The sequence below is a fragment of the Nothobranchius furzeri genome, chromosome 6, assembly GCF_043380555.1.
Source record: "Nothobranchius furzeri strain GRZ-AD chromosome 6, NfurGRZ-RIMD1, whole genome shotgun sequence".
NCBI lineage: Eukaryota > Metazoa > Chordata > Actinopteri > Cyprinodontiformes > Nothobranchiidae > Nothobranchius > Nothobranchius furzeri.
This window is the reverse complement of record NC_091746.1, coordinates 59,443,193-59,466,541: the sequence shown is the minus strand read 5'-3', so window position 1 is coordinate 59,466,541 and position 23,349 is coordinate 59,443,193. Positions and strand designations below refer to the sequence as shown.

The following is a 23,349-nucleotide window of genomic DNA, read 5'->3' as shown; positions in this document are numbered from 1 at the left end:
CCAGACCTGTGAGTTCTCATGTGCTTGCAGTGAACTCACACTGAGTCTGTGTGTCTCGTACTGGTGTCCATCATACCGATCTTCTCTGTCCCGTTCCTGGGCTCCTCTCTCTGACGTCTCCTTCCCCAGCATAACCCTCTCCTACGACTGAAAGAAAAGCTGCACTGGAGCAAATGAATGCGAAATATGGGAGGACTTACAAAATGAATAGCAATACGCCAACCAGAGGTGAGATGCCCAAATATGAAACAGTAAGACCCCAAATCCTGCAGTCTGAAGCTCTCCTCTGATCTGGCAATCTTCTAGTTCCTGAATCAGGTGCATCAGGGCTTTTTGTACCCAGTGTACAACTTACAAGGCATTCATTCCTACTAGAGACCACTGCAAATGTATTGATTAAATGAGTGACCCACACCTTTATCTAAGTGTTTCTGATTCACCCCATGGCCTGCACATTTGCACTCAGTACTTTTCCCTCTATAAACATCTAGTTATCCACTAAAGGCTATTTTCCAGAAGCCATTAGTTGTCTAGACTTTAGTCTTTCTTCTGCTTTGTCCAGCACAAATCTCTAATATATCTTTAATGATAGATCCACACATCTAAAGTTCAGAATTTCAAACAATCCCTTTAAAACAGCTTTTATAAGTTATTTTCTTACTGTGAATAGATGCACACAGAAACAATGAGAGCCATCAAAACAATGAGGCCTGCGACGACGCTGCCTATGATGATTCGTTGTCGCTCTCCTATTTGCCAGTCCAAACTTACGTATTCGCACCTTGCACCCATATATTGACTCTGACACCTGAAAAAAAAAAACATTCCAAGTTTCACGTTTTCACATGCAGGCTGTTTTCAAACTATTTCTTGTCTAGTCACTGAAAATCCACTCAAAGTAAAACATTTCCAACTCTGACTCACCTGCAGGATGGGGCGTTCTGCTCCTTAATGTAACGACACTCTCCATGGATGCAGTAATACATCAGCTCTTCAGGACATTTTGAGAAGTGTTCATTCCACGGGTCGGTTTCTGAATAAATAAAATAATATAAAAAAATGTGTTACAGAAGCAAATTCTTGCAACTTGTACCCTAAAATAATGTAAACCATTGTCAACTAAAGTATTACATTTGCGTGAATTGGATGCACTGCTGAGAAAATAAGGAGCTTTGTGTTCAGACAGATGATAATCAAGTTTTCTATGAATTGTCCAATGCGATAGGCAAAAGGTTGTAAAAATTCTTTGGAGTTCAGCTTTGTCTGTTTGGCTGGACTCATGCACTGAGAACCAGACGAACATTTAAGCAGATACAGCAGTTGCATACATTTTAAAAAGTATTGTTTCATGAAGATTTCTGATGAAGGACTGCACCCTGTTTTATTATTAAATTTACCTCTTCTTTGAAGGTGTGGTTCACTCATTTAATCAATACATTTGCAGTGGTCTGAGCTCAAGACAACAATCTGTGGATGGCCACGCCCACCTCACTCAGGAGTAGGAATGAATGCCTTGTAAAGCCTGATTTATACTTCTCCGTCTGCCTCAGTGCAGAGACCCACAACGTGTTGGCGCAAGGGGTCTCCGACAGGCTCGCAGAGGGTGATGGAGACATGCCCAAATTTTTGAACATCCGTCCAAAGTGACACAAGCTTGTTATTTTTCAGGACGCCGCTTCCTGTAAATTCGTCATCAGCGCTGCTGTTGCCCCGTTAAAGATATTTAGCAACAGACTCAGAAGAGATGAAAGAATGCGTCGCGGAAAAAGTCAGAAAATATATGAACGTTTATTAACCCGTGACTAAAGGAGTACAAAATACAGAGCAAACATTAGGGAAAATGACAGGAAATGTGAGTTTAGAGGTAGCGACCGCATTAAGAGGTGGAGGAGAATGAAGGACAAATTTGTCCGTGTTATTAAGTCTATGAAATATTTAAACATATTAATAAATACACTATTGCGTACCGGATACATGAGTGTTTTGGTGGCAGGACACCACAGAAAAGCACTAGGCCCTCTGTTGTCCTGGCGGGGGAATTGCTTTGCAACGCTGCGCTGCCTGCACGGAAGTTCTCGTGAAAACCTTTCCAACCTTTGCGGAGCTCACGGAGAAGTATACATCAAGCTTAAGTCGTACTCTGGGTACAAAAGGTCCTGGTGCACCTTTTTCTAGAAGAATGCAGAGCTGAGCTTCAGACAACAGGATTTGGGGTCTTACTTCTTGATTTTTGGACATATCACCTCTGAATGGCAATGCAACTCTACCACTGACTCATGTTTTATCTCCACAAATAACACAGACTTGGAGGAGTTCTGACATGTGGTGGAATTGCTAAGGTTAACAGCTTCTACTAGCAAAGACATTTCATGCCGTCTCTTGGACGTTAAACCATCAACAGCATACCCCGTAAGGAGTCAAGATGGGTGTGACAGACACTGTCACTTTCTGGCCACTAGAAAGCCACCCTGGCCACCCTTACAGGGCTAGTCCGATGAAGAGAGAGTTAATGAGAAATGAGGTGACTTATCTGTTAGAACATGGCCTAGCAAAGCCCAGCACCAGTTCCTGGAGCTCACCATGTTTGTTGGAAAATAAACCTGATGGCTCATATAGTATATAGGTTTGTTACAGACTACCGGAAGTTAAATGCCAAAACTGTGCCAGATTAATTTCCTTTGCCTCGTGTGGAGGATAGTGTGGATAGTGTCGGTTCAGCTTCATTTGTTACCAAGCTGGATCTTCTTAAAGATTATTGGCAGGTGCCACTAACTCCGTTTGCTTCTAAAGTTTCTGCTTTCGTCACTCCGGATAACCTGCTCCAGTACACCATGTTGCCATTTGGTTTGAGGAACACTCCTGCCACATTCCAGCGTTTAGTAAACCAGGTTTTGTCTAATGTGCCTCATTGCAGCACGTATCTCGATGACATTGTCATCTACACTCCGTCCTGGGATCTTCACCTCCAGACCTTAGCCCAAGTGTTTGACCGACTGAAGATGGCTAATTTGACTTTAAATCTCGCTAAGTGTGAGTTCGTGAAAGCCACTGTCCGTTATTTAGGGAAAGAGGTAGGAAAAGGCCAAGTGAGGGCGCGCTCTGATAAAATCCAGGCAATCGTTTCATTTCCGCCACTGACCACCCGCAGAGAACTCTGCCGATTTTTGGGCATGACCGGTTATTACAGCTGCTTCTGCCGTAACTTTTCCACTGTTGCCAAACCACTCACAGACATGTTAAGCACCAACATCCCATTTTCTTGGACCTCCGAATGTAACCAGGCTTTCCTTGCTCTTCGTGACCTGCTCTGTTGTGCTCCAGTTCTTACAGCCCCTGACCTTTCCAGACCTTTTAAGTTCGAGGTCGATGCCTCTGATGCCGGAGCTGGAGCTGTGCTACTCCAAGAAGACGCTGGTGGACTTGATCACCCCATCTGCTACTTCTCAAGGAAGTTTAACCTGGCACAACAACATTATTCCACCATTGAGAAGGAGACCTTAGCTCTCATATGGTCCCTGCAACATGTTGGAAACAGTCAATTCACCACTATTGTGTTTACAGATCATAATCCGCTGACCTTTCTCCACCGCATGTACAACCACAACCAACGTTTGATGAGATGGGCCCTCCTACTACAAGAATTCGCCCTGGAGATCCGTCACAAGAAGGGGACTGAAAACATCATGGCAGACGCCCCTCCTGGATGACAGAACTTCTCACCCTATCTCTAAAGGTAGAGCCTAGACACCCTGTGGAAAAAACCTTCTTTGGCCGCTTGTATCCGTGATCTTGTTATTTCGGTCACCACCCAAAGCTTGTGACCATGGGTGAGGGTAGGAACGTAGATCTACCGATAAATCAAAAGCTTTGCCTTCCGGCTTGGCTCCCTCTTCACCATGTCAGACCGGTAAAACGCCCGCATCACTGCAGACCCAGCACCAATCCACCTATCAATCTTGCTCTACATTTTTCTCTCACTCATGAACAATTGACAACTTAAAGCATTTAAAAAAAAAACAATGCCGTCAATTTGCTGCAGTGCCGTAGCAGCATCAGGGAGCCTTAGGTCCTTTATTAGTGGTCAGACTGTGGCGATACTGTGGTGCAATTGTGTCCTTTTATAAAAGATTAGGTGATGGCAGCATAAAGGGGGTATGGGGGCGGTCCTTGCACTGCTGCGGTCTTCCGTTTATCTTGGACATAACTTGTTTTTATTGCGATTGAAGCCACGATCATTAATAAAGGGGTCTGTCCTCCACAGTCCCAGTGCAGTCTCTCATGATCTGAGCTCCAGCTCTTACAGAGAGAAGCTCCAGGAGTGCAAGTTTGCCGTTTTAGCTGCTTTTGTCCAAAAAGCAAAACTTAAGGCCCATGTTTACTTTCATTTTCAATGTAGTTGCCGGCCGAAGCTCGGCAGTAACTCCCCACATCATCATAACACCTCCCTTTGTTGCGCCAAGGCGCAATCGCCCTTTATGGGACGACAATTACTGCAATATTACTACCAAGCGAATGTTGTAAAATTCGTGCAAAGCCATGCCGGGATGGCACGTTCATGAGACACACCATTGCGATAATATTACGCCAGTTTGCCGGCACGGTGCGTCTTGTAAAAAGGGATTTAAACTCCACTTGGAGCAGGACCCCATCCCCTACCCAGAGAAGGCATTCTACCCTTTTCCAATTCAAGACCATGGTCTCAGATTTAGAGGAGCTGATTCTCATCCCAGCTGCGAACCGCTCCAGCGAAAGCTGAAGATCACGTTCTGATGAAGCAAACAGGACCACATAATCTGCAAAAAGCAGAGACCTGATCCTTAGGCCACCAAAACAGTTCTCCTCACCTTGACTGCAACTAGAAATCCTGTCCATGAAAGTTATGGGGTGAGTCCATGAATGGTAATTGACAGTGTGCCTAGTTTTATGTTCAGTCTGCAGGAAAACCTAAGAGTGACCAATTATAATAAAAAAAATATATGTATATATATATAATTAAGAGTTTTTTCAGTGAACCACATCTTTAATAATGACTTCACAAAAGTTTGATTTTAGGACAAGATTCAGATGGAGAGCCACTTGACGGTGCAGGTGTTGCTCAAACAAGCTTCTACAGGTACATGTTTTATCAAAAATATTCACAAATCCACCTCTTAAGTAAAATAAAGGATCCAATTTTAGTCAACTGTTTCTATCTGTACCTATGTCACATTTTGTCATCTTGCTTCTGTGACGTACCCTCTGCCACTGCCATGACCCAATTTATAAATAGACAGTTTGCAATATGATATAGAGAGGAAACCCAACCATGCAAATGCCTGGAGTTGTCAATATCTCATTAGCCATGTGTTTCAATTAGCTGAAACATGGCAGGTTGAGAGCCCCCTTCTCGCTGCCTCTGGCCTCCTTTATGTTTTATTTTAGCTTGCACACTATCACACCCTGAAACAGGTGATGAACTTCTGACGACACGTTTCATGTAGCCCTGCTCACAAAGCTGCTGCTATCTTTACAACCCGCTCCAGTAAAAGGATCTCACGGAGCGAGCGGGTAAAACAACACCGCCGCTATCCAGGTGACATCAGTGGGAGCGCTCCATTTGTTAGCTGAAACATGAGAGCTGGTTCACAGCTACGACCTCAGCGCTGAATGGAGAATGCTTCAGTTAAAGTAGAATGGGGCGGTTATAGAGATGTACGTGTATTTGTGGGTTTCTAGTGGGATCTCTGACTAGGGAAATAAACTAAACTAAAGCAGGTGTTCAGTTAGCTTAGCCAATTATCCCTGTAGGCTAGGAAAATGGCTGGATCACAAGTTTAGCATCTTGTAAAAGCATAAAATAAAACAGTTCAATGTGTTTCTTCACATTTAGCAGAATTAATGGCATAAACATTTTAAATTAAGGTATTTTTTCCATACTTCACAATTTAAATTGACAAAAAGAAGTTAAAGTATGTTGGTTTTAATTGTATTTCCACCAGTATGATGCATCTTAAAGACTTAGTATGCTAATGGGTAATTCCACCGAATAGGTGCCATTTATTTTATGCAAGTGCATCAAATTAAACTGGGTTTTAATGCAATTTTCAAAAGTAAATCTAGTAACACACTTATTTAACTATTTCAAATGATCATTGGTCAATCTTAAATGCCTTTAATTAATTTTTTACATGTTTTTTTAGATGAACGTGTTTGCTTTATTTTCAGTCCTGTTACCAAAACTCATGTAACTTCTTAAAAAGCACATATAGAAGACTGTCAACTAATTCCTTCATTTTCCCCTCAAGAAAGTGTTTATTTTAATAAAAAGGTTAGTTTTAAGTTCAAATATTTAATGTTTGTTATAAAAAAATTCACATGAACATACAAAAGTTGTAATTTTTTGAAAGATCAAAAGCCATATTTTTCATTTCAAGGAGACACAGGGCTCTAGTTAATAAAATTTATTCTAATGTAATTCAGTAAACTATTTAATAAATGGTGGAACAAATATGATTGAAAAAATAAGTTCATTTTTATTGTTTTTTTACAGACAAACAACTGAGTAACAGAAATGAACAAGCTGTAACAGGAATGAACAGAGGGTAACAGGAATGACCAATGAACACGGGGCACATGTGCTACAGGGGCTTTGTGTGGCCTTTTCTAAGGCACACTGTCAAGTTGGTCCCAGACCCCCTTTTTCAATTGCCATATAGCGAGATGTGACCTGCCTCAGGGGTGGGATGATGCACAAAATGTCCTCAAAGAGGTACCACAGCAGGTCTTTGCGCGCTGGCCAGAAAAACCTGTTGACCCCAATTTTGTGCATGCAACGGACCTCAACATGTGTTTCAGATGTATCTGTGATGACACCTGGGTATATGTCATCATCATACTTAACCACACACCATTTGCCAACAATGTCTGAACTTTGCCACATAATTTCTGTGGCTCTGAGTGCTGCCTGTTGATGATCCAACGTGAAAGACTTTGCATTAAAGCACTTACAAGTTAGATTTTGTCTTGTTGTGCACAAGCAGCTGATATCTCTGTATGTCAGTTCTCCTTGGGCAAGGGTTACCACCTGATGTATCCTCATTGTGGAGGGAATTGATGGCACATCATTTGGCATCTCCTGAACAGCTTTCTCCACTGCTTCCTCATTGACAAAAAACAACTTAATTGTTGTTTCTGTCTTTTGCAACACATCAAAGAATTTGGCAGCATGAGGAATGTCTGTCGCTTTGCTGACCAGACTGTCGGCTCTCCTCTTCAGAGCTCCTCCTACACCATCTGGTGCCCCCTTCCCATGGCTCGCCTCAAAGAAGTTCCATGTTCCAGCAGTGAATCCTTGTTTGAACAGCTCAGTACAAAACATGAAAAAATTCCCTCGCTGTCTATACTGAGTGCATGGGCCATCACTGTAAAAATGGATTGTGGAGACCTCTGGATGTGCCACATGCACATAATCAAGGACTGGTGACAAATGCTGCCAGATTGCTGGTGGACCCTTCAGTCTTGAGGGGGACACTGTGCAGAAGGACATAGGGCAGGAGGATGTGTTCACATAAAGCACACCTGTGTGCAGTGTTGCCTGCTGGTGTGATGCTCCAAAGTGGACAGCCTGTATTTCTGTGCTGTACTTGCAGACGTAATTTTCAGAGAAGTCAACGTGAATTAAACATTCATGTGACTTCAAGCCCTGTCTCAGTGCCCTGTAGTGGGTAAACTGATTCTTGATGTTATAAGAATGTCTCTTAAACCTATGCAGCAGCAGGTTCAGCTGGTCCAGAAGTTCTTCTTGTGTTGCCTGGGATTCTTGTTTGATTGTGATTTTAGATGTTTTGCCACTGGGGTCATTGTTATGCTCTTTATCCACTATTGCCCATTGGAGATATGTCTCTTGACTCTCTGGATTGTACTTGGAGGAGACTGGGCAGCATAGATTCTTGCACTCAGAGCATTCTCCATACATGCACTTCATGTTTTCTGTGTCACATGCGATGGTTTTCACAAGATCTTCCAGGTTGATAGTGCTGATCACTTTCAAGTTGTGCAGCTTCTGTACAATAAAACCCAGATTCTCATGCATCTTGCACATGCATGTGTCCCGATCACTCAGAGTTGGATGAATAACCCAGAAAGGACGAAGCAAACAGAAGAGTGAGTAAGAGATGGAGCTTTGCTCTTCAGCTAAAAACTTCATGTGCAAATTTTTCATGGTATCCAAAAGGAACCGTTTCTGCTTTTTAGTTTTCTTCCAAGTGATGGTCTGTCTCTTCCCTGTTGTGATACGACTAACATCATCCCTTGTGTAGAAAGCTCTCACTCTACTTGTCAAACTATCTGGAACCCTGCTGTTCCGCTTCCGTTGGTAGCTGTAGTTGACATTCTCATCATTCCTCCATCTTTTCTTTGAAAATCCTAATGAGTTTTGAGCCAAGCGTTGCAATCTGTACTTTTTAAGGACTTTTTCTGTTAGTACTTTTGCAATTATTTGCCTTTCTTTTTCCCCCTGTGCTTTTCTGTATTTGTTTCGGATGCCGTCCACCAGAGCCTCATGAAACAGAAGAGTTTTTTGAATGGCTGCTGGTGGAAGCTGTGTCATCTGTCTTTTAACTTTTGTGCGTGGAGACTCAGTTTCTTTTGTCTTCTTTTTTAGGACTTTCTTTGTCATGCGCTGGACTTTTTTCTTGTATTTTTCTGTTTTCTGGGTTTGTTTCCTCAATAGGCCTTGTAGTTGATGAATTTGTTTTTCAAGGTTCTTTAGTGTTTTTCGTCGTCTTCTCCGCCCCTGATCACATTGCCTAGAAGAAACATGTCAAAATAGCACTTATTTACATATTTCAGATGTTACAAATTAATGTTATTATATTGTATAAACAGATGGATATCAATTTCATAAATTGGACCTGGAAGTTCTTGGTTGTGGATCTATAGCTTGCTCTGGTGAGAGTTGGGGTGTGTCTGGAGGGGTCACAAGGTACTGCTGAACTTTTTTTCTGTCTTTGATTGTATGGTATGTCTCCCTCCACTTTTTGCGTCGTCTGCACTTTTCTCTCTCACTTAGTTGGTCAATTGTTTTCTTCTTGCCTGATTCTAAGTCCTCCCTGTATTTTCTTTTTTCCCTCTCAAGATATCTTTCCCTCCGCTCTGGGTCGGCATCACGTCGAGCCCGATAGAGCCGCTGCTTTTCTGCTGCACTATGTGGTGGCTTTGCTCCCTGCAAGCATTAAAGTCACATTACAAAACTGATCTTAGATCACAACCTCTGCAATGTCAAGTGTAAAAGTAAAATAATAAATAAATAAATAAATAAAATCAAGTCAATAGTGTAAAATAATATATTCTATCTAAAAAATTATCACTTCATCAATGAACTCTACTCAGCCCTGTTACCATTACTCAGTCCTGTTACTTCTCATATGGGTAACAGGACTGAAAGTAACAGGACTGAGTTTTTAGCATAGAGTTAGCAAATACACCAAATATAGCCACATCACATCGTTGCTAATAGCATGAGGACATAAAGCACAATCTAGTGATTTACCAAAAATGTGTATTTTTAAAATAAACAAATGGTAAGTAAGATATAATTAAAGTAACAGGACAGTATGTTGAGATTGACCTCGTCATTTACAGCTAATATATTATTAAATAGACAGAAAAATGAATGAGAGACCTTACTTTTGGTCTTCCCATGGCCTTTTGAAGATCCTTATGATGCAACTTCCTGTTGTATGGGTCACCTTTGGAATTTTCAAAATAAAACAGATGGGGTAATGTATTTGGGTAACAGGACTGAGTGTAAACCTAGGGACACAACTAAAATGTGTATTTTAACAAATAAAGTATAAAATTGTTTTGAAAAAAGTATTTGTGAAACATAGACAGGATATAGAGTCACGCAAAAATGCAAAAAAAAGATAAATTTGGGGGGATTTTATTAATTATATTTCACTCTAAGAGTAATGTTAAAGATCAGGGACAGGTGAAAAATACATGCACTGAAATGTTTTTTCAGTGTTCAAAGTACTTTCTATTATTCTTGCCCAAGATTAATGTTAAATTTACACTCAGATACTTATGCAGGACCTTTTGTTTAATAACAAAAATTATTTACCCGTAAATTTTCATGCACCTTGATTCAAAAAACCTCCTGGGGACGGAAATGGATGGAAATGGCACCCATTCGGTGGAATGGCCCTAATATAGACCAACTCCTGAGGCTGTTCATGGACTGGGATGTTTTCTGACAGAATTTAAGTAAAATTTCCATCATACAGCTTTTATTGATTCTTTCACAAAAACACAAAGATGAGTTTCTAAGGCCAAAATGTTACACTTGACGAGCTAACAGGGTGCTGCCTGCAGAGCAGATGGCATGAGGTATCAAGGGAGAATGGGCATCGATTTCTTGCATGAGCCCAACTCAATGAAACCTTAAACAAATGTAATGCACAAACGGGAAGCATCATTTCACCTGTAACAAACAGTTCTTTGTTTGCTTTGAAAACCAAAAGACTTCATACACAACTGTACCTAAATCTAACGGTATTTGTTTTTTGTCAAACCACACCTCAAAACTAGAATATTAAAAGGGTCTCGCAGGAAAGACCTGCTGGATGATCAATCATCCCCCCCCCCCCCCCCCCACACACACACACCTGCAAGATTTCAAACCGAAACTTTCAATAAAATGTGATTTCCTGAGAAACAAATGAGTTTTAGCTGAGTTCCAGCACTTCTTTCTTAGTAAATAAATGTCCAGAGAGTCTCTTCTACCAGAGAAACAAGCCACACCTTCCTCTCGTTGAACTTTCGCCCATTTTACAATGAAAAGCATTTGGTCTGTGCCACAGTCTGCTGGTGGGATATGCTTATTGTACAGATAGGTGCAATGGCAAAGAAAATGACCAGAAACAAGCATCATCTGGACACTGCTAATTGGACAACTGCACAAAAAAGGAGACGGAACTAGACGTAATCTAATTTCTCCCATGATGCTGTTTTTTTAGATATTTCTACAAAACAGAAATGATAACAGAATACATTTGTTTACAATAAATAAATAATGCATTTAATGACTGTATAGGCTAAAGAAATGTTTACGTTCTGTGCACCAATGTTAAAAATGTTGATATATAATTATATATATTATGGTGACAGTATAATTACTTATGCAGCTTCTTTCCAAAGACATCAACTTTCTTTTCCTCATTTCTATTAAAGGTATTTAAAATATGATGACAATTTATTTTTCCCAGTACAAACATGTTTTTGTGTGTTTCTGTCCTCTTGTCCATTGATCCACTGAGTCTAAAAAGAATCAACCATTCATGGCTTCGCCAAGGCATACGCCCCCTTCTATTCCTACCTGTGCAATTGTCTCTGTCACCATGGAGATTACAGTTGGACACAGTCTGATTGGCAGACTTGTGAGTGGTATTCCATTCAGCCAGGCAGTATTTACACAAGGCCAGAGCTGCAGACACAAACACACACACACACCTGTAATGCATTCAACATGTCAACCAGTCTGGGACCACATTTCTCTCACTGGTTCTGCACCAGTAATCAGACAATGTTCTGCTTGTGTTTTGGCTCTTCCATCAATCATTAGTCAGTCAGTCTGCAGAAAAGCACCTTCAATCTTGGTTTGGCTAAATAAAATGAAAATATGATCAGTTTAGTTGCACTCCATGCAGAAAAGAAATTATGTATTGTAAGCATCTCACACATCTCTACAAGTATTCAAATAAAACATTTAAAATGAAAAGAAAATTCAAGCTTCAAACTGGGTAAAACAGGGAATCTTACCTGCCAATATTCCTACATAGAGTCTGCACACTTTTACCATCTCCTCACTTGATGGAAAAGTTCATCCGATTCATGAAGTTTCACTCTCACTGACCAAGAGGAGTTCAGCTGGACCGAGTCCTTCTCAGAGGTCATCGACCTTAGAGAGAGGTGTGAACAAGCAGAAAGAGTTTCCCATCGGTGCGTCGTGTCGTGGCTCTTCATTGATGGCAACTAACTTCATGTCAGCTTGAAGTAAACGGGATTTTACACTAAATAGCTCACAGGCTGCAGCTCTCTGAACTCTGAGCTGAAATGCTTGTGAGAATGTGGGCGGTGCTGAAACCAAACTCTGCTCTCTGTGCTCCACCCACACCTTTAAAGGAGACAGATCTATTCAAGGTATTCAGGTTATTTCCTCCTTCTCACAGCAAAAGAGTGCTTTGTACACCTGGCGTCTGTTTTCTTAAGAATGAAGCAGCATTTAAACCTGTTTACAAGCCAAATGTGTCAGGCTCTATTTATCCTCTCAGCCTGATTGTCTTTTAGATTGCAGACTGTGACAGATGCAGGACACAGACTATTGTTGCATCTTCAGCCCTTTTGTTTGAGGGGCTTTTATAAATGTAAATGTTCTGTTCTACAGGATTTGAAAATGTTGATTAACTCAAACTTTTACCAAACTGAACCTAAAGAGCATGAGATATAGTGGGTGTAATGAATAAAACGTAGTTTGATACTCATTTTTCTAGAATTCTATCAGTTACTTTTAGTATTTTTTGTTCTCTCCCTGTCACAAAGTGGAGTTGGTTGCAAAAGGACCCAAATGCAGGTGAGCAGGAACGGGAGGCAAAAGAGCTATTCAATATGAATAATGGTAGGTGGGAAGACAAGACGAGGATCTGACAAAGACAAGCACCAACAGAGGGTAAAATTCATGAGGGTAATCAGGAATCAGGTGGCTAGGATAACAAGGGGCAGGTGTGTCCAATAAACAAGGAGGAGAGACTGGGCAACACGTCAGAGGGAGAAGGAGCATATCCTGACAGACACCCCCTACCCCCCCTAGCTCCCGACACCCAAAACATGAACCAACAGGAAAAAGGGTGGGTCAGGAAAACCCAGGACAGTGGGGCTTCACAGAGGGTGGACGGTAACCCAGAGACATCACAGCAGGGTTTGCAAGACAGGGCAACAAGCTGGAGCCTCTTGCTAGGCAGAACCAGCTAGAGCCAGGACAGGGGAGGCCAGCTCAACACTCCGAGGATGTCTGGATCTCAAAAACGGAGCCACTGGAGACAGCTGGAGCGGAGCGTGGACCACAGCGATCAGCAGAGGTTACTCAACAGGTACCTAAGAGACCAACAGGTGCTCATCGGAAAGTGTCAGATCACCCGGGAACAGCTAGGGTGCGTTGGAACCACCCCTCCTCAAAATCTCATTGGTCTTGCTACTACCATGGAAAACAAATGAGTTCCACCTGAAGGCTGGCAGGAGCTCCCCACTGGGTCCAATATGTCAGATCCTTCTGTCAGGAAGTGGGAGTCGTTACAATAGGACCCAAATGCAGGTGAGCAGAAACAGGAAGCTCACTGGCAGGCAAAATAACTGTGTAATATGAATAATGGTAGGATGATACAGCAAGAAGACAAAACAAGGATATGAAAGCCTGCTGCAGACTATTTTGTGTTATTTGGAACTGTACCACCAGATGGCACACTTGTGTTTCTGTCATGCACAATTTTAAAAGTTTGTCATTGAAACTAACAAAGCAAATGGTTTTAATTTCATCTTTGTATATTTGTTAAATTATGAAAATTATCCACTGCAGTTGGTTTATGAAAAATGAGCTGATCTGTTCAGACGTGTTGTTTTTAGTGATGCTGAGGCCGAAAGCCACCACATTATGAGCCTGGTTCTGGTTCTGCTGGAGGTTTTTCTTTTCACTGTTGCCCTCCTGTGTTTGAAAGAAGGGATTGCATGGGTGTGTGTGTGCGTGCGTGCGTGTGTGCGTGCCATAGGCGCGTGCGCAATCATACACTTTAATAGCAGAAGCATGTATATAAATTTTAATTCTATAAATGAATACCTGCAACATTATGTTCACCCTTTTAGTGTAATTGCCATCTCTGAAACTTGGTTCAATAAGTATAAGGGAGTGAATTTCCACAAAAATGATTCTAATCTTGAATATGTAAACAGGAAAAATATAACAGAAGGTGGGGTTGTGCTATGTATCCATAAAACAGCACAGTTTATAGTGAAAAAGCACGTCATTAGCTTAGGATGACATAATGGAATGTTTGATGGTAGAAATATTTAATGAAAAGAAAGAAAACATTATTGTAAGTTGTATATATAGGCAACCCGGTTCGAATACGGACATCTTTCAAGAAAGGATGGAGAATATTTTTTCTACAGTGAACAAAAAACCAACATGCATATGTGGTGACTTCAGTATTCATTTGTTGAACCCAACTAAACTTAAAACAACTGATGCTTTCATTAATGTATAGCATGTCATTTTATCCTGTAGAATAACACGTGGCACCAAAATTATTGATAATATCTTTACTAATGATATGGCAGATGATGTAATCAGTGGTCTCTTCATATCTGATATTACAGACCATTTGCCTATTTTTATCATTACTGGGTGTGTGAAGTAAAGAAAGACAAAGAACCTGACATGGTCACCTACAACAGAATAAAAACGGAGGAAACCATTAATGCTTTCAATAATAGCTTGTCATTACAGGATTGGAGTTCGAGTTATAGAGACGTGGAGAAAGCATATAACTCCTTTTTAGAAATTTTTGACTCCTTATATAATAAACAGTGTCTTGCTCCAAGAAAAATAAATCTAGATCTCCTTGGCTTACAAAAGGAATATTAAATGCTTGTAAAAAGATAAATTATCTTTATAAAAAATGTATCAATTCCAACACTAAAGAAGCAGAACAATGATATACAAAAATAAATTAACTAATATAATAAGAGACAGTAAAAAACTGTACTATAGGAATATATTATATGATAACAAAAATAATCTAAAAGGAACATGGGACATGTTGAATGGTTTAATTAAATACAAAACCACAAAGACAGGATATCCAAACCATTTTCGAGATGCACATGGAAACAAATGTAATATGAAATTAGCAATAGATAGCTTCAATTAATTTTTTGTTAATACTAGACCAAATTTAGCAAGTGAAATTCGAGACATCCCAATTGGACAATTCAATGAAAAGATTAAAGTAAACGCACTCAATTTTTCTTGCAGCTATAACCAAACAAGAACTTATAAATATTGTTTATAAATGCAAAAGCATACTATCTACTGACCGTCATGACATTGATAAGTTCCTGGTGAAAAAAGTTATAAATCGTATCTCCAAAACACTCACCTACATTTGTAACTTATCATTTCAAACTGGTAAAGTTCCAAACAAAATAAAAATTGGTAAAGTCATACCATTCTACAAAAATAATGATAAACACATGTTTACCAACTACAGACCGATCTCATTGTTGCCTCAGTTTTCAAAAATCTTGAAAAAACTCTTTAATACACAACTACAAATTTTCATTGATGAACATCACACAGTTAATGATGGAAAATATGGCTTCAGAAATAAAAGAAGAACTTCTATGGCTATAATGGATGCTATAGAAGAAATCACCAGTGCACTTGACAACATAAAATATGCAATTGGAATTTTTATTGACTTCAAAAAAGCTTTTGATACAACAAATCACTCAATTCTGCTTGACAAATTGGATAGATATGGAGTTAGAGGAGTGGCATTGGACTGGGTAAGAAGTTATTTAAGTGGAAGGGTACAGTATTAGTATTGGACAGAAAAAGTCAAATAAATCTTGACATTGTTTGTGGTGTACCCCAGGGATAAGTACTGGGACCTAGTTTGTTCAATTTGTACATTAATGATATTTTTGAAACATCTACATTACTAAAATTTATTTTATTTGCAGATACAAATATATTTTATAGCAGTGAAAATGATCCAAATCTTATTAAAAAATAAACGAAGAATTGATTGTTGTTAAAAGATGGATGGACAGCAATAAGTTGTCACTAAATTTAAACCAGACTAAAGCAATAAAATTTGGTAATCAAGAAACTAAGTTTGAGTTGCCAATAAATAAAGATGGGTTTCAAATTGAAATGGTACAAGAAAGCATATTTTTGTGAATCACAATAGACAGTAAACTGTCATGGAAACCTCACATCAGACACACAAAACAAAAAATTTCAAAAAGTCTATCGATAATAAACGAAGCCAAGTCATTTCTTGATTGCAACACACTTCGTGTATTGTATTGCTCCTTACTTCTCCCTTATTATGGCGCTGAGGTATGGGGGAATAATTATCAATGCTCCTTACATCCCCTTTATATATTACTAGAAAAGAGCGGTCTGTATCATAAATAAAGATGGTTTATTAGAACATACAAATCAACTTTTTTTTACAATCAAAATTATTAAAATTACAGGATATAATTTCGTAGCAAACAGTTTAAATTCTTTTCAAAGCATTTAATAAACTTCTACCAAATAATTTACAAAAGCTATTTATAATTAAAGAGCTGTCACATAGCCTAAGGAAAGATAAAATATTTAAATGACCACTGGTGTGAACAACACGTAAAAGCTTTTGTGTGTCTTGTCTGTGGGATAAAAATATGGAATAACTTAAAGACTGATCACAAACAATGTCATAATATTCAGATTTTTAAAGCACACTACAGAAGAACAGTTTGGTTAAAATACATTACAAATAAGAATGGGCGATGATGTGAGTAAAGGTGTATGGGAATATATAATTAATGATATTGACAAGAATTGTTAAATTGTCTAGACTACCATTATTATTATTATTATTATTGTAATGATTATGATTTTTTTTTCTTTGGTCATAAAATTGTTGAATTTGAGTTAATGCTACATATTGAATGTTTAAGTGTTAGTGAAAAATAGGGGTGGGCTTGAATAAGCTTGACTTCCGCCCACTCCCTTTCGAACATGCCTACAACAATGTCAACTTGATTTATTATTGATTTATCTTGTGAGGTTTATTATTGATTTAAATTGTGTTGTTAATTGTGATGTTATTGGCATGTTGGAAATAAATAAATGATGATTGTGTGTGTGTGTGTGTGTGTGTGTGTGTGTGTGTGTGTGTGTGTGTGTGTGTGTGTGTGTGTGTGTGTGTGTGTGTGTGTGTGTGTGTGTGTGTGTGTGTGTGTGGGGTACAGCACCTTGGGGGTTTCTATGAGTCTAAAAGGCGCTATATAAAATACAGTCCATTTACTGGTGTTTATCTACTGTTTTTCATTAATGTTAGATATAATTTACATCTGAATGAGTGCTCATGTGATTTATCACACATCCTGTGGAAGTGATCCATCCCAATTTTTTTATTATTGTGTAGGCGTTTTTGTCCTGCAGCTAAACGGTAAACAAAAACAGTGTAGAAGGAACATGTCTCAAAGGTATTAAACCTGCTCCAATTGTGACTTTAATTTAACTTAGGAGTGCTACAATGAAAGCCATAAGGTGGCTATGGATAAAGATGGCTGATCTGTGAGCGATTGCTGCTGGGACTCAAGCTTCAACCTCAGCCGAGTTGCCTGATACTGAAAGACATAAAACTCCCTGCCATGGATTTTATCAGTATGTTTACCAATAAACCCATTTCCTGTAGCTAGAAAGAGACAACAAGAATCAATAAGGTAGACATACAACCAAATCATGATTTAGTGGCAAGTGTGCAGGGCAAATGCCCTGAACAGCTGGTCACAGAGTTTATTTAAGCAAAGAGATAAGAGGTGTGTGTGTGTGTGTGTGTGTGTGTGTGTGTGTGTGTGTGTGTGTGTGTGTGTGTGTGTGTGTGTGTGTGTTTTCAGGATATTCAGTTACAGTAATAGATCTGTTAATAGGACTAAAGTAATGAAATATAAAATGTCCATAACACTCCCATGTTACATCTTTAATGTTGCGTTCCAGAGCATCCAAACAGATGCAAAATTCAACACATAACAAATTTGAATTATATTTAAAAATGAGCTATATAAGTTATTAGTATTCGGTTAGGCCAAGCAGAAACAAATTGGCTTTTTAAAGTGGCATTGTGTAGTTTCCTGGCCCTAGGGGGCAGTACATACATTTCAGGGTATTTTTTTCACCATACCGCCAAGATTGTTGCTTGTTTAAACAAACATTACGATAAATGTTGTTACCTATGGAACAGAAAGCATGCGGCCTTGGCGTGACTCCTCAGACTTTGATGGTCCTTAAGTTAATTCCATCGAGAGAATGAAATGCCAATGCTAGTTTTCTGGCGACATAGGTACCAGATCTGCTCGGGGTTCTGTACCTGCCGACAACGTCATCATACTACAGCAATACCGCTCGGCCAAAATATATTGCATCTCTTTTTCGATTCTGTTCCTTTTTATCGGTTTTGAAGAGTATCAGATTTGTTATAAAATTCCTGTTTCTTACTACTTAAATATTTTCAAACGTGGTAACGCAACTTCCATAAGCCATTCGTCCAGCCAATCATCAAGTGTTACGTCATCGACAGGTGCAGGACCCCGTGCCGACCAGCAGGAAACATGGCATCCCCCAAAGACGCTAGGCCCGCAACTTATACTTTAGACCCGATTTTATGGTTATCTGTTACAAAGCTGCCAATATTTTTCAAAAACTGGACATCATTTGATTCATTTTCAACAACATTTCGATTAATATTTCCAGAGACTAGTAAAGGTAGAAATACACCATGTCACTTTAATGAGGGAATAACATATCTTACTATCACTTTAATCAAACAATGCACCAAATTAGTTTTTTACTTCTTCACAAATTCTATAATTTACTTTGCCAACGTCATAAATGTCTGCTTAAAAAGAACAAGAATTTTTTTTCCTCTAAATGAAAAGTTCTTTATAGGAAAGAGACTCAACCCTAAAACTGCAAAACGAGGAAAAGGAAGTGATAAAAAGGAGTTGCAAAAGCCTTGTGACAGACTAGACATTATTTAGGCTGAACTTGAATGTTTCTGTTATAAGAGTCATTTCTGATGTAAAAGATTAATTTTACACCGTTCTGAAAACAGATGAGAAAAAGTGACTTTTCCACGACGAAACAGATTTAAACACAAACAAAAAGTTTATTCACAAAATCATCTCCATGTCAGAGCCATATCTTGTTTCTAAATTAGCGTTACTAGAGATTTAAGTTCATAAATAGCAAGTCTGAGAAGCTGTCAAACTGAAAAGTGTCTTGCAGTTTGAAACAGGAAGACTCGGTTTCCTCTCGCTGGCCGCGTCCCTAACTTAGACTGAACATCAGGAAGTTCCAGCGCCATGAGATTACAAAGCGTCATTTAGAAAACACGCTAAAACATCTGTTTTGAGCAGTCTGCAGATAACTTATCATCTGTACCACACACAGATCACACCCTACCACAGAAAGAAAGACTTCGAAACTGGCATTTAGATTGTTTGCATAATAAAATTAAACAGAAAAGTTGTTTTCCTCTGAAAGAAATGAAAATTATCAAAGCTTCATTCTCTGCAAAAAGTTGCAAAGGTTTTTATTCCATATTTGAAGTTAAGTTGTTGTCTCAGACACATAAATGCAGAGACTCTGATCTTCAAACCACAGCGCAGGACCGAGGCTCTCTGAAGGGGTTACTGCCTGTGGGGACTCCAACCAGCAGGGCGTCTTTTCCTGCATTCTGCAAACAATACTGCTGGAGGTCTGCAGCTGCCTGGGACACCTAAAAACCCAGCCAAGAGGATTCATCAGGAGGCGATGCTTTAGAAATATTAATGTTTCTCATTTACTCGGACGACTTTACAGATAGTGTGAAAAAACACGATTTTACTTGTGTTTTGCTTCATTCAAGATTTTTGCAAGAAATTATGAGTCTCTTTTACCAAAGTAAAAGTCAGTTTAGAAATAAAGAGATGAGATGCAGTATCTAGGTAAGGAACAGAGAGGAATACATTCATAATGTGTTACAAATGTTATTGAATACTCAAAAGTACATTTAGCTAATATCTCAAATCTAGACTAGTAACTATAAATTGCAGTAATTAAAAATTGAAGCAGAACAAGTTCACATTTAGGTGGCTCAAATGAAGACTTGGATCCCAAAAATTAATGTAAATTTAGAGACTTGAAGCAACGAAACATAACGGGAGGAGCAGAAAGTGACTCTGTAAACATATTTAAACATTAAAAGGTAATTAACTAAAAACATAACCTTACCTTGATCCTTTCCACACTGGCCTCAAGTTTCAGTTGTTCTACTAACCGCTTCATGTTGGATAAATTGGAGTTGGAGGTCATGTTGGTTGGTAAGATGGGACACAAGCAGTGGACTCCACTAATGGGCAGTAAATGCTGGACAAGGAAAGAGCCTGAGTTTCTTTTTTAAGTGACCTCAGTCAGCACTCTGCTGGATAAGAAGGAAACACACTGACCTCTATGTGCACTTCAGACACTGCATAGGATATGCAACAAAACCACCAGTTATTGTTGGTTTTATGGAAACTCCAGTCATCAAATATCAAAATCATGGTCATAAAAATATTTACCATCTCAACTTTAGGTTTGATGTCAATGGTACTTCGTGTTATTACCTGAACATATACAAATACAGAAGTTGTGCCTGTGAGAACAACTTTTATTACCTGATTCAGTCAGTTGTGCCACCTTCAACAAGCATTTTCCATGTGTCCGCTTCTCACATTTGGTGGCTCCTTCTTTGTGGCTTTTCTACTGTTCGCTGAGGCTTGTGTGGTAATTCATTTTTGCACAGCAAGCCTGCAAGTCTGGCCACAGGATTTCAAAGTTAAATTTAAAGTCCCCTACTGGTGAAATTACTTCTCCGCATAAATTTTGATTGCGTTGCTGGCATGAAATGAAATGTCTTAAAACGCTGATTTACATATTTTGTTTTACATGTAAGACCCCCCCCCCCAGTTTACGAAGCTTTTCGTGTCCAGGAAAGGCACACTGCGCATGCGTCAGCCGGGGCCGCAGGGGTGCGCGTACGTCACGCTCTTCTCGCCGTCTCATTGGTCAGCCGCTGATTAAGGGCTGTAAGTAGCTTTTAGCGGAAGGTAAACAGCAACCTCCAGACGCAGGTGAAAGAAACGTAGCGGCTATGAGCTGAGTCGATACTCCGAGTGGTCAGACCTCCGTGGCGTTTTGTGTTGAGACACCTGAGAGTTTGGCAGATATGGTGGAGGTATTTTCCGGCCGGACACTTTTGAATAAAGACGGGGACTTCGTGGACCCCGAGGAGGCGCTGAGGAACAAAGTGGTAGGGATTTACTTCTCAGCGGGATGGTGTCCGCCCTGTCGAGACTTCACTCCCGTCCTGTGTGATTTCTACACCGAGCTGGTGGAGGAGAGCGACCCTCCTGCGCAGTTTGAGATAGTTTTTGTCTCCTCTGACAAGAATACTGACGACATGGTGGAATATTACCACGATATGCACGGAGACTGGCTCGCTTTGCCCTGGACGGATGAGTACAAGCAGTAAGTTTCAGCTCAGGCTCTTAATCGTAGGAAAATAAATGAGTGCATCTGCACTTTGTTAGGTTAATGTACATTAGTCTGCACTTGTAATTAGGCTGTTTATGTAATACATTATAGGCTCTCTCCCTGTCAGGGATTAGATGAATGCAGAACAGACACTGTAGTTCATGCTGTATTTTTCTGTTTCAAAAGGTCTTTACATGACTTGTGAACGGATTTCAGGTCTTTCTTTTCTTCTTGTCATGTACTAAATGTAAATAGGTTATTATATTAATACATTAAAAACTAACAAAATGCATCACAAATGGTCAACAGGGCGAGATGTTATTTCAGATGCACAAATATTCACACAAATACTTGTGTTGGGTTTTTTTGTAAGCATAATTGTCTGCAGAATGTCATTCTCATAGTTTTCTGTATCCTCACTTTCTAGCGAGCTGAAGCAGCGTTACAAGATCACAGCAGTCCCTAAACTTGTGATTGTGAAGGAGAATGGCGACGTGATCACCGACAAGGGCAGGAAACAGATCCGAGACCGGGGCCTGGCTTGCTTCAGGTCCTGGCTGGACGCCGCAGAGATCTTTCAGAACTTTAAGGGTTAGAAGAACCGTGAACCGAAACATCAGTGGGCTGAACAACACCTGCAGAAAAGTACAGAAATATTTCAGTCTGACATAAATGAAAAAAGAACAGATTTAATTCTTTACACAATCTTGTCATCTTGTTAAGGAGTGGGTACTTTCAGCCTTAAAGCAGAAATGCATGACCTGATACCAGCTTTGCAAGCATAAGCTGCTTTAGTTCCAAACATCCTATGCATATGATATACACCTCAGACTTCTCCATTAGGGAAATTGTCTGTTTAGTGTAATTACCAGCTGCTGCAGTTCTCAGGTTATTTGACAAAATGTAGATTTATTGTCCTTTAAAAGCTTTGCCACCAGATTAACTTTCAGCTCTCCCTGAGATTGATTCAAATAGCTTTTGTAGTTTTATTACCTCTTTCAGCAAAAAGACGTAGTTCTGTTTTGAACTGCCTGTATATTTTTATAATTTATTTGTAATGGAATAATAATAATAAAATTCATATATTGTGATTCAGGGTGTGTTTATGTTGTGTTTATGTATCAATCAACTCATGTTAAAAACAAGCACGTTCCCATCGGCCTCATTAAACACCGTCGGTTCCCATTGGGGATTTCTTTCCATCGTGCTAGCACATATACATCCATGAAACCTAATTGGCCGTTTCCACTTGAATGGATGCTGACTCTGCTGCTGTCAATTTGGGCAAAGAACATCTGAGTGGTGGTTTAATGATAGTTGGAACAAACTGATGTCTGCAGAAAGGCTTCAAAGCATTCACAGCTGCTAATGTTCCACTGCAGCAATCAGGAGGTAACCACTGCTTTCTCCTCGTGCCAGATGGAGGGATTTTATTCCCTCCGTTTAACTAGAGTGGATCTCAGAGGGCAGAACCTTCTTTTCAGGTACACTGATGTAACTAAGTGAGTTGGAACTCCAAACTACAAGAGGAAGGATGGGAAGAGAGCTAACAAATCCGTGGCCAACTGCTGCACTTCAAAGTGAATGTTATTAGAACCTCCAGTAGAACCTGACTGATATAGTGCACATCATTATTTCTCTGAATTAAAATTTAGGAGCTGCAGTTTTTCTACTTGCCAGGAGATGTCACTATCTTACCAAGAAAATGACGTATAACTCATCTGTGCTTTCAAACCAAAGGCAATCATTACATGACTGTTCAGACTGTGACAATAAAGTGTAATCCAGAGCTTTGGAATAATTTATGTCCAATCAAAATGTTTTATTCCCCTTTTTTGATGTGCAAACTGTCATTTCACTTTTATCTGTGATACGTGGACTTTTCAGGAAATCGGGAGACTTCTTGCATCTATCAGTTAAATATTTAATGAGAAATCATTTCAGTATTCATAGATTCTGGGTTTTTTCAATAAGGGAGATGG

General features: G+C 39.6%; 3 protein-coding genes across 8 annotated transcripts; 1 reads left to right on the top strand and 2 right to left on the bottom strand.

Moving 5' to 3' along the window:
* Positions 1-6,489: 6,489 nt before the first annotated feature.
* LOC107395737 (betacellulin, epidermal growth factor family member) lies at positions 6,490-17,405 on the bottom strand. Of its 5 annotated transcripts, XM_070552379.1 has the most exons (6): positions 11,800-17,405; positions 11,551-11,642; positions 11,357-11,464; positions 9,667-9,728; positions 8,892-9,202; positions 6,490-8,786 (listed from the first exon to the last, which is right to left on the bottom strand). In XM_070552379.1, the coding sequence occupies exons 2-6, from the start codon at positions 11,597-11,599 to the stop codon at positions 6,656-6,658; spliced, it is 2,661 nt and encodes an 886-aa protein (XP_070408480.1). In that variant the 5' UTR covers positions 11,600-11,642; positions 11,800-17,405; the 3' UTR covers positions 6,490-6,655. The 5 variants fall into 5 exon arrangements, with proteins under 5 accessions (XP_070408480.1, XP_070408481.1, XP_070408483.1 ...); XM_070552380.1 differs by lacking the exon at positions 11,551-11,642; XM_070552382.1 differs by lacking the exon at positions 8,892-9,202 and having other exon boundaries at positions 11,551-17,405.
* Positions 17,406-19,371: 1,966 nt separating this feature from the next.
* On the bottom strand, positions 19,372-20,733 carry gng10 (guanine nucleotide binding protein (G protein), gamma 10). Of its 2 annotated transcripts, none has more exons than XM_015975174.3 (3): positions 20,509-20,733; positions 20,084-20,273; positions 19,372-19,589 (listed from the first exon to the last, which is right to left on the bottom strand). In XM_015975174.3, the coding sequence occupies exons 2-3, from the start codon at positions 20,162-20,164 to the stop codon at positions 19,464-19,466; spliced, it is 207 nt and encodes a 68-aa protein (XP_015830660.1). In that variant the 5' UTR covers positions 20,165-20,273; positions 20,509-20,733; the 3' UTR covers positions 19,372-19,463. The 2 variants fall into 2 exon arrangements, with proteins under 2 accessions (XP_015830660.1, XP_015830661.1); XM_015975175.3 differs by having other exon boundaries at positions 20,084-20,270.
* Positions 20,734-20,828: 95 nt separating this feature from the next.
* nxnl2 (nucleoredoxin like 2) lies at positions 20,829-22,458 on the top strand. Its single transcript, XM_015975173.3, has 2 exons — positions 20,829-21,361; positions 21,795-22,458. The coding sequence occupies exons 1-2, from the start codon at positions 21,060-21,062 to the stop codon at positions 21,961-21,963; spliced, it is 471 nt and encodes a 156-aa protein (XP_015830659.3). The 5' UTR covers positions 20,829-21,059; the 3' UTR covers positions 21,964-22,458.
* The last annotated feature ends 891 nt before the right edge of the window (positions 22,459-23,349 follow it).